Source organism: Sus scrofa, chromosome 9 (genome assembly GCF_000003025.6).
Source record: "Sus scrofa isolate TJ Tabasco breed Duroc chromosome 9, Sscrofa11.1, whole genome shotgun sequence".
NCBI lineage: Eukaryota > Metazoa > Chordata > Mammalia > Artiodactyla > Suidae > Sus > Sus scrofa.
The window spans coordinates 35,187,658-35,199,711 of record NC_010451.4 but is presented as its reverse complement, the minus strand read 5'-3'; the positions used below and the strand labels follow the sequence as shown (position 1 = coordinate 35,199,711).

General features: G+C 37.6%; 1 protein-coding gene across 1 annotated transcript; it reads left to right on the top strand.

The window, feature by feature from the left end:
- On the top strand, positions 348 to 11,646 carry CASP1 (caspase 1, apoptosis-related cysteine peptidase; the record flags this gene model as incomplete). Its single annotated transcript, NM_214162.1, is given in 8 exon segments — positions 348 to 615; positions 3,084 to 3,146; positions 6,074 to 6,189; positions 7,097 to 7,270; positions 7,676 to 7,910; positions 8,328 to 8,471; positions 10,969 to 11,078; positions 11,548 to 11,646. Coding segments are annotated over 8 exon segments (1,209 nt in total), but the record flags the coding sequence as incomplete, so codon positions are not given.

The window sequence follows — 12,054 nt, the reverse complement described above, 5'->3', positions numbered from 1 at the left end:
GTGCAGAATTGACACAGAATGGGTACCAGCAGTTTTTGTCCCCACAGGAAATGGACTGTCACTGTTTCATGATTTTATTTTGCAGTTAAATAACATGAGGCATGTTAGGATGATCTCTGGTTTTCAGGTCCTAGCTCGGGGGTAGTAAATCTCAATCTTCAGACTACTCAGTGCACATAATACAGGTAACACCAAGGGAAGAAGAGATGTGGGCATGCTCAGGATTACTCCACTGTGTGGGGAGGGGTATTTTATTCACTGAATATAAAGGAAGCTATGCCCTATAGCTGAGATGAGAGGAAAATGAGGCTGTGTTCATGACTTGAGACATCTTTATGCTTCCAACAGACAAGATCCTGAAGGAGAAGAGGAGGCTGTTTGTCCGTTCAGTGGCCATGGGTACGATCAATGGCCTCTTGGATGAACTATTAGAGACCAGAGTCCTGAACCAGGAGGAGGTGGAGATAGTAAGAGGTGAAAACGCTACAGTTATGGATAAGGCCCGAGCTTTGATTGACTCTGTTATTCGGAAAGGGCCCCAGGCATGCCAAATTTGCATCAATCATATTTGTGGAGACGACCCCCACCTTGCAGGAGTCCTCGAACTCTCCACAGGTGAGGGTCAACATAGACTAAGGCTCATGTAGATCTATGTCTTTATGCCTTACATCTGATTTCTTCACTGTTCATGTTTGTTTTCAGACAACTTCCTTACCTCTGGTTTCAGAACCTCATTTCTATATCATTGGCCATGTCCGCTGTCTCTTTCTTTTTGGTTCCTACTCTTTTGGCTTTAGTGGCCTTCTCTGCATTAAAGCTCATTTCCTATCCTGAATATGTCATAGGTCATTTGTTGAAATTCATGGGGACAGTCTTGAAAAACTTCATACTGTATTCTCTTAGCAAGGCACTTTAGTTAGTTAGTTGTTTAGTTACATAGTTAATGCTTAGAGGAACTTAAGCAGTCATCTAATGGAAAGACTTAAGGTATGTAATCAAAGATTTTGTACAACTTCTCTCCAGGAAGAGTTAAATATATTTCAAGGATAGTGAAACACTCAGAGAAAAAATTAAATGCTACAGACAAGTAAGGATTTTAAGCAGGCTCTTTCTTTTAGCTGCTCCCGTGCACCTTCTTTGGCAGAAGATGGTGCGACACTAGCATGACACTTAGCTGTGGACCACTCCGGGAGGCCCACGCCCTCTAGGTTAGTCTCCTGAGGGCCCAATATAGGTCCTGCCTTCAGAGCTGCTCTTTCTGTGGTTTCTCTAGTTCCTCCGCACAGAAAAGACAGGAGCTCTAGTGGACTTCCTGTTACTGGTCTCGTTTGTGCTTCCCAAAGTGAAGATGTTCTTTGAAAAATCAGAAACCATTCTTTTTCCTAGTGCTTGAGAGAAGCCTGTGCCCCTATAAGTGACATCGCAAATGTTTCTATGTCCACCTATGGGTAATTAATTTCTTGGGGTTTTTTTGGGAGATTTTTTTTTTCATTAACTTCCCCTTCCCAAGAATTAAAGGCAATCAGTCTATAATAATAAGGGTCTAGAATATTTGTACAGTAGCAAAATTGTCTTCTTCCTTGTCACATTTCTTTCAGCTCATAGTGCTTGAATCCTAGAAGCACCTGTACAACTCAGGGTGGTAACTCTAATACCTGGAGTCTCCCTCTCTAATTGTCAGATGATGCCCCTCCGGCAGAGTTGCCATGGCTTTGTCACCCCCTCATCTATCTGCCATTTGTTTCAGGGCCCTAGAATATGATAATTGGATGCAATATTTAAATGTACTATAGTGGGAGATTTCTAAAAAAAAAAAAAAAAAAATTCTTGACATTACTGTCATAATAAGGCCTCTTCCAGAAAATGTTCTTGAATTTATTGATGATTAATTTAGTCTAGTAGTCTAGATGGGAAGGATGGGACAAAAATGCAGCCTGCTGCCTTGGACTTAAAGTTTTGTGGGATGTCCTATGGCTCTCTCCCATTTAGAACAGAGACATTAGATGTATTGTGTCTAAAGAAACCTTGTCTTCAATAGGTACCATGGAGTATTTTTCAATTTTTGGCTCATGCCAATTCTTAGATTCTGGAATAAGCTTCTCAGGTGGGTGTCGCTGCTATATTGAGATCCCTATTAAACCTTAAATAAATTGAAATCCAATTCTTGTCCTTGAAATTGACAATCATAATAAATAGTGACCCTAGAGACTACATTAATAGATTTGAGTGAGTAGGGCAAATGCAGATTACAGAGATTATGGTCAGGGCTCCTGTCACATGCATAATTGTACAGATACCTTTGCAGGCTGGAGAGTAGCTTAGTGATCAAGAGCCCAATATTGATAATCAAGACATATTTGTGTTAATAGCCTGGCTCCACCATTTTCCTGTTCTATGACTTTTAGGAAATTTACTTAGACTGACTAGAGGTAGGCCTCAAATTCACCCTCATTTTCTGCTGTCATAAATCTTGGCATGGTTAAGTGTCCCAAGCGTAGGTGCCTTTTATTCTCAGTTTTCTCCAAAGTCCTGGTCAGCTCTGAGTTAGACAAACATACTTTTCATATATATCTGTTAAGCAGTAGTGGTCACCTCAGGAGCCTCATTAAAACATACATGATTTTTTGTTTGTTTCTTTTTTCTTTCTCTCTCTCTCTCTCTCTCTTTTTTTTTTTTTTCTGGCTGTGTCCATGCCGTGTGGGAGTTCCCTGGCTAGGGATCAAACCCACACCATAGCAGGGACCTGAGCCTGCCAGATCCTTAACCACCCTGATCCACAAGGGAACTCCCATAAACATGCATGATTCTATAGATGATGCTATTTCAATTCTACTTTCATCATAGAAAATAGAAATTGAGGGAGTCACATCCAGACACTTTTGTTCTACCTAGTGTTAACAGTTCTAGCTGTTCATGTGTACAGGCTATTGTCTGCCAGTGATGAGTGTGGCTCCAGATAATTCACATCTTGAACAGGATTGAGACCTGTGCAAGGCATCTTCAATACAGAGTGTCCAACACATTGGGCTAAGAATCTTCAGAGATTAAAAGTGACTATTTTAATGTCCTTCATCTTTCCTCAGGTTCACAATCTGGAAAATGCCTTACTGTACAAGAATCCCAGGCGGTGGTTCCTCCTTTCCCAGGTAATGATATTTTCAAAGCAATGACATTCTTTGAACCCCACCTTCTTTGACATTAACTGCAGATGAATGGGAAGAACCCAGAGTGAGGGGACTATAGATAATTTTACCTTTTACTCTTAATTTATTCTGCTTTGGCAGAAACTTTTCCTGCAGCTTCACTATCATGTTTATGTTAACAAATCCTAAATCTCTGTTCCAAATCCTGACTAATCATCTGAGAGCCACACTTCAATCGTTCAAGTGTCTACTGAACGAATGCACTCATATCTCTGCAGACTCATTCTGTCTACATGTGCCATCCTTCCCCCACCTTGCTTCTCCTCCACTTTCTTCTACCTTGATTAACAGTATGACCATCACACAGTTATTCAAACCAGAAGCCTGAAATTATCTTAAGCACTTTCCTTTCCCTCACTTCTAACATTCAAGTGGCTTCCAGTTTTATTGAGTCATCTCTCAGATCTGTTTCTCCATTTCTATTTCTACTACTTGATTTCAGAGCCTCTATTCCTGCAGGGCTCCATAATTCCCCAATCATAACTCTCACTGTATTTTTTTGTAATTTTTTAAAAAATAAATGCATCATTTTCCCTCACAGGTCTTTAAGCTTTATGAGGAAATTGAACACATGACTTATTTATAGATAACATTAACAGAAATTGACTTGTAAGGTACATGCCACAAATATCTGTTAAGGCTATTTCACCAAATAATTTAGCCAGAAGTACCACTATTTATTATACCATTAGAAAATATTTAGCACATGCCAACTGTTTTACAGACCCTATACAATGGATTATCTAGAGAGTAATGAACAAAACAAGCAAGGCTTTTATTGAGCTTATACGAATATACAAATTGTGAATGACTAGACATTTAAGAATCCCCACCATCAAATTAAAGCCAGCCAAAAATTTAAGGATGGAAATGACACTACACACATCTGTACCAGTTAAGATTATATGGGCTGTGGTAACAGAGTCAAATATTTATAGTGCCTTTGATATGGTATAAACTTTTTTACCAGTTCATTGAAATTCTAAAATAGGCAGTTTTCATCAGAAGGCAGCTTTCCTCCAATTGCTAACTCAGATATCTAGGCCTCTTCCATCCCATAGCTCTGATATCTGGAACATAGGACACCAAAATAACTGTAGTAATAAGCATCAAGTTAGTGGCATTGGGAGGAATATGGAGAACCATTTGTGAAAGATTTCTTGAGGCTTGGCCTGGATGTATCACATAGTATTTTAGCCTGCATCTCATTGTCTAGAACTTAGATATATGGTCTCACCTAATTACTGGACTGGTGAGCAACACAGATTAACTGTGGGTCCAGGAAAAAGGAAAAAGTGTATTGTGGAACAGCTAGCCATTTTCTGCCACAAACTTTAAATACAAAACTTTTCATCTGACACAATATTGAAGGTACCATGGGAAATACCTAGGACCCAGATGACAAGGAAGTTCTTAAAGATATTTCAGTCGTCCAACCTGAAAATGGTGGCCTCAGCTTTATTGACTCAAGGTCAATATGCATTAAATTTCTTATTAGCAAACCTTATTTTTGTCTGAATCCAGCCTCTTAGTTATCAAATAATCAGTATTTTGCTTTTCCTAGAACAGTAGTTCACCCACAATTGTAGACTGATTTCATCTCAAAATGACCCTTTTCTCTTAAAATAAAAATACCTTATATTTGGAAAAAAGTCCTGGGAAGCAAATACTCCACCAAATTTAGAAAACATTCTAATGAATCTATTAAGGATGCATGTTTTCTTAGATATTCCATGGATTGGGACACCACTGTATAACCAAATACCCTAAGAAAAAATTGCTCTAATATAACACAGATATTTATTTTTAATTTTTTCTATTGTTCTTCTGACTCCTTTATGAAGAAATAGAACATAATAATGATTCCATATGATAGCAATTTATATTTCTCACATATATTCATCCTAATTATCTATTAGTTTTTCCACAGTCAACATTCCTCAGTTTACTTTGGTATGCTCCCTTGGTTTACCTAACTGAATATACCACAGTTACTTCAAATTCCACTTCAAAATTGAATATAATTTTCTCATTTAAATAATTTAGTTTCTAAAGGATCCTTCAGATATCAACAAAGATTATTTCTATTTTGAAACAAAGATTATGTTAATTTCTTTAGCAAGTACCTCATAGTATTAGTTGGTGTGATCAAATAAACTCCCATGGCTTTTCTCACATAAACCACTGTGAAAACGCCTCCTCCTATATTTGTGTAATCAATGCTTAGTACTGAGTTCCTCTAGGTGTGACCCTGATTTTAGCATTTATCATTCTATTTCATATTCATTCTAGTTCCCCATAGTCACATCTTCTCTTCCTCCCCATATGCACACACAGTAGAGAGATCCTAAAGGATAGGACAAAAGCCTTTCCTTCCTTCTTTCTTTCCTTCCTTCCAGTCGCTAACACCTACTACCATGCCTGTTAAGCAAATAAATAAATAGATACATAAACATATATATTTTGAAAAAACCATTGAAATGGATTCATTAAAAACTACTTCCATTTAATCTTATCCTAACTTTATTTGAAATAAATTTATGTCTTAACTATTTTATTAACATTGCTTTTGGAGAGTTTTATCATGCACAGCCTTGAAAAACTCCCTTTTGACTTTTTAATCAAAAATATTTGTTGATACTTATTCTAAGAGATGAACGTCATTCCCTATCTCACACCCCTGAAAATCTCTGGCTTGGAATGTATTCCTTTAGCAGTAAAGCATTTAGTGGTATTAAGGACTAGCCCAGGGTTGTATTCCTTAGAATTAATTTCTCCCCTCGTGGCTTCACACACAGATGATTCTAGGAGAAACACCAAATGGGACACATAGGCATGCCATTATTCATAATGTTTCTTGTCTCTTGCAGCCCCTCAGACAGTACAAGACAACCCAGTTAAGCCTGCATCTTCAGAGCCAAGAGGGAGCCTCAAGCTTTGCCCCCCAGACATAGCCCAAAGGCTATGGAAAGAAAAGTCAGCAGAGGTGCTGTAAAACATAAGGATCTGGATGAAAGACACACTGGAGACAATTCAAAACTGCAGTGGCTCTTCCTTGGAGCTAATTTCCTTGAGATATTCTGGAAAATCATCCTATTCCTTCCCTTACCTAAAGGATTCCTAATTCTTAGAATCCCAGGCTTATGTAGGGACTTCAAGTTTGGTCAATTCCCTAAGTAAATAATTATAATAATAACAACAATGGCATCTATTTAATGCTTAGTATGATTCACACTGTTCTAAGGATTTTGTATGTAATAACAATTTAAACCTTCAACATAACCCATTTTAGAGATCAAGAAACTGAGGCGTAAAGAATTTGACTAAACCAGTCAAGGAATCAGTTTTAAACTTGAGTCATTATGGCTCCAGGCCTGTTCATCTCTCAAAGTCCTACCTCTCAAAAGTAATTAAATCAAATGCTCAGCTGCCATCTGCGTATTTGCAAATTTCATTCCCACTCTTGCAGTAGGACTTATCCCCACTCCCTGCCCTGTTTTTATCTATGGTTCAAGAGATTAGTTTTCTGGATAGATCTAAGAAAAGAGAATCAATCAGTCTTACATCTCTCTTTTTTTTTTTTTTTTTTTTTTTTTTTGTCTTTTTAGGGCCACACCCGTGGCATATGAAAGTTCCCAGAGCTGTAGCTGCCAGCCTATACCAGAGCCACAGCAATGTGGGATCCGAGCCGCGTCTGTGACCTACACCACAGCTCAAAGCAACGCTGGATCCTTAACCCACTGAGCAAGACCAGGGATCAAACCCGCAACCTCATGGTTCCTAGTCGGATTCATTAACCACTGCGCCACGATGGGAACGCCAGTCTTAAATATTCAAGATGAATATTTAATTAGGGTGAGCAAGACTATTCATCCAACCTACTTTTCTTACAGATTTACCCAATAATGGAAAAATCAATTCGCACACGCCTTGCCCTCATAATCTGCAACACAGAGTTTGAAAATCTTCCCAGGAGAGATGGTGCTGATGTTGATATTAGAGACATGAAGATACTACTAGAAGATTTGGGTTACAGTGTGGATGTTAGAGAAAATCTCACCGCTTCGGTAACGTCTCTCATAGAGATGATGGTTATGCCCTTGATATTCCTAAAGAATGTTAGAAAGTTTGATTGTAGCCTCAGAAACTTAACCACTTGAGAGTCTAAAATCTAAATTTTCTCTCAGAAGGTACTTAATGCTTCTAACCTAGAGTCTTGAGCAAGAGTCTGGCAAAAGTTTTAACTGGGAAGTGTTCTATTAACTCAATAATGTCCCTTGTTCTCTGCTAAAAATCCCTGAATGGCATCCCATAACCCTTTCTTCACCTTTCTGTGAATAGAAACAAATTTTCTTTTTGTATTCCACTGAGTTCCACATCATCCAGGAATTCCTTAAGTGTCCCTTTATTGGATTCCAGGGTGCCCTGATAATGACTTACATAGTCCAAAATCAGTGGTATTTCTCTTCCAGGACATGGCTATAGAGCTGAAGGCATTTGCTGCCCGCCCAGAGCACAAGTCCTCTGATAGTACTTTTCTGGTGCTCATGTCTCATGGAATCCAGGCTGGCATTTGTGGGAAGAAATACTCCGAAGAAGTCCCAGATGTATTAGAAGTCAACACCGTCTTTCAGATTTTGAACACCTTGAACTGTCCAAGTTTGAAGGACAAACCCAAGGTGATCATTATCCAGGCTTGCCGTGGTGGTGAGTGCTGATATCTGTTACAGCATAAGACATTCAAGCATTGATCTCATCATCTGTATGCATCCAGTTTTTTGGGGTCTGCTCTTTAATGTCAAAGAACATCTACTGTCACCAAACAAGATTGTAGCTTCTGTGAATTTTATGACTGGTTGGTAGATACTTGTTACATATTCAACTAAAGAGGTGCCATTTTTAATCTTAATACTTTGGTATTTGGATGGGATGTTGTTAGTATTCATTTGAGGATTAGGAGAGATAAGGGTTGTTGAAAATATAATTCTTGATGTGTATATGTGTACCCACATGTGAATGAAAGATAATGACAAATAAATTAGTAAGTATGGTTGAACAGATGTTTAGGGGAGAAAGTTCCCTTGTCTTCTGGTAGTAACAGGAAACCAAATCTTGACTTTCCAGAGAAGCAAGGGGTCGTATGGATAAAAGATTCAGTAGGACCTTCTGGAAATTCCTCCTTACTGGCTGCAGAAGATTTTGAGTATGATGCCATTAAGAAAGCCCACATAGAAAAAGATTTTATTGCTTTCTGTTCTTCAACACCAGGTAATGAGTATATGTGTAAGGCATTTTTGTTACACCTTATCCATGGAGACCAAATAAATGTGTACATATTTTCACTAAGTTAGTAATTAGTAAACTCCTAAGTTGCAAAATATTTTCCTGGACTCTGAGGGACAAATAGAAACATATATGTATGAAAATAAACTAAAATCTGACTCCACATACAAAAAGGTCTACAATGTTGGGATCACTCAACAGTTCAAGTTATGTATTTATAGAAGAGTGGTATTTATAAGAGGTAGGGAGAGGCAGAAAAGCAGACAAGACATATTGAGTCCTTAAGTTAAAGTTGTTTCAACTACAAGTATGGAGTTTATGGAATAGAAGAAACCTGAATGATTCTAAGGTTAAGTTTTGGATTAAGAGTCCTGCCAACTATATTCTAACTCTGCTATTTAGTACTTTGTAAACTAGTTCCAGTGATTTAGCTTCTCTGGACTATCTTTGAATTCCTCACTAATATATGCAAATACAAATATCATTGTTGTAGGGATTAAATGAGATAATGAATATGAAATATCGAGCATGACACAGAGTAAAGCACACATTAAATGATTGCTATTATTAAATATGTTTCTATATTATAACTTAATTCAATGTTTTCCCTTGAGTTACTTTCCATCTCAAGGTTTAAATAGAAGTCATTTGAGTTTATTAATCCACTATGTTTTGGAATTTCTTGGACATTAACATTCTCTTGACTACCTGCGGCCTTAAAGCCTTGCCTCTGATCAAATCATTTAATTTAAAGATTATTTCTGACAATGAGGTATCATCTCTCAGAAGTAGCCTGCTTTTGCAGTGTGTTGACCATGTCTTGATGTAGAAATCAATTTTCTTCAACAATCAAAAAGAACAGCAATAGGCAAAACTTCCACATGTTTACGGCTTGAATGTATTTAGCAGATTTCAATATTAGATAAAACTATTTTTAAAAATTCTTTGATCCCAGCCTTCCACAGAGATTTACCTCTGGCTGTGATAAGCCCTTTGGAGGCCTCTGGTTTCTTGACATCCATCCTTCTGGTTTCTGTCTCCTTTTCATTCACTTTCTTCATTCCTCCTTTCTAGACGGTTCATGGAAATGCCAATTCAGTTGTCTTCAGTTTCCATTAGTAAACCTAGCTTCATGTTCTCTGGTGTCAACCCCAATTACACTGTAGTGCTCTCCTGAAGAAATATGGCCATCCATATTCTTCACAAAGAACTTGAAGAGATACCTGCCTGCAACTCTCTCCCACCCATTTCTTTTAACTGAAACCAGCTCCATAAGATAGATGTAGTTTTAGATGACTTTAATTTATTGTTATTATACACTTTATTATCATTTTCATTGACTAAAAGATTGTGCTAAAGCATGTATCCATGGTTAAGTACACAGCTATTAACAATTTTATCATATATTTCTTTGTATAATTTTAAAATGGGCTTCATAACTTTTATGTCTCTACTAGTTCATATAATTATTCTTTTTCAATATTTCCTTCCATAAGACTATTCTGTCACCATTAGAATATGGTCTTTCCTTCTTAAATCTTGTCTAGGAATGTACTTTTTTTCTGTTGGTACTATTTTCATATTAGTTAATATTTTCTTTGTCCAAAACCTTAGGATCAATATTATTTGATTTTAATTAAATTATTTACAAAGTAGTTAAAATTGAAATGTTATTGATATAATCACCTTGTATAGACTGGGTATTGTGTATCTTATATTCTCCCAGACCTTTGTGATGGATTACTTCTAATCTTATTTTTTTGTTTGCTTGTTTGTTTTTGCTTTTTAAGGCTGTGCCCATGACATATGGAAGTTCTCAGACTAGGGGTCAAATTGGAGCTACAGCTGCCAGCCTAAACCACAGCCACAGCAATGCGGGATCAGAGCTGCATCTGTGACCTACACCACATTTCACCGCAACACCAGATCCTTAACCCACTGAGTGAGGCCAGGGATCGAACCCACATCTTCATGGATACTAGTTGGATTCATTTCCACTGTGTCACAATGGGAACTCCAAAGGATTACTTCTAATCTTTAAATATCTCTTTGTGGCATAATTATTACTCTACTCATTGCAGCCAAGGCCAGTACATTGCAGTGTGTTTAAGTAACTTAAATCAAATCAGTAAATAGCACTCTTGGGATCCACATGGAGGTATTTCTTTCTCAGGGCCCCTAAAATCACTCCCCTCCACCCCATTCTGCCTTTCTCTCTTTACTAGATTTGTGGTTCCTCGAACTCAAAGAGTGTGCTGCCCTAACATCTGCACCATATACAGTATATTTTATAGGACTTTAATAATTTATAAGTGAAAATATACACACTGAATGTTGAATATATTCACATAACCATGGCATACAGTATGTAGGTAACAGTGGGAACTCAATAGTCTGCCTCAGCTGGAATATAAATCCTAGGGCTCCATCTAGATGGCCAGGCAAGACCCTGCATGACATTTAGAATGTGCTTTCTTCCTAGATAATGTTTCTTGGCGACATCCCTTATTGGGCTCTCTTTTTATTATTAAACTCATCAAAATTTTGCAAGAACATGCCTGGTCCTGTGACCTGGAGGAAATTTTTCGAAAGGTAGGTACTAGATACTTCTTATATTCTACTTCCTTGTTTGACTAATCTAATCGGAAACCAGAGGGAGCAGCTCTGGACATGTTTATCTTCTAAAAATGCCTATCTTTTCAATGAGTCTTGAGGTTCTTAGGTAAGTTCGCCAGCCTGGAAGCCAGTTCCAAGCTGTTATGAGCTAGAAAACAAGCCCTAGGAAACAATCATTTATTTTAACTCCTCTATTGTCCTGAATAGACGAGTGGATTTTAACTTGCCTGTGCCCATTACTATTAGATTTGGAAGTAGATTTTAAACATATGATCATTCTATGCTTATATATGCATATTGTTGTGATTTTTACAGGTTTTTCATTTATTTTATCATTTATTTCTGCTCTACTTTTTGCAATTTTTCCACCATAGGTGAAAATCCTTTCACTCAGGAAAAAAAAAAAAAAGCCAAAGAAAAACTACAGACCTTTTTTTCCTTTCAGGTTCGATTTTCATTTGAGCTGGCAGATGGTAGGGCGCAGATGCCCACTGCCGAAAGAGTGACTTTGACTAGATCTTTCTACCTCTTTCCAGGATATTAAAATAAGTAAGTTGTATCAGTGTCCATGGACAGATGTGTGTAGTGAGGGTGGGGCGAAGCTGGGATAAAACTGCAGAACTACATCCTTGTCAAGGTCTCAAGGTCTAGTATAATCAATGGGAGATAATGAAAGGATGCCTTGATGCTGTTCAGTGCAGACCACACCACATTTCTCTCAAAGTTCTGCCGACTTAGGGAGCCATTCACAAGGTTAGCTGATAAAGATCGAGAGGTGGCCATAAGATGATGAAAGCTCAGTTTTAGATGTTCCTTCCTTTACCTCAGCAGGGCAAATTTAGAAATAATATGAGCTCTTCCCTCTCATGAGTGTGTGTAACCTCTTGATAGAGTGATTTTATAACTTGCATTTCTTTTAGAGGAACTCTTTTTTTATGTTTGTTTTATTTCC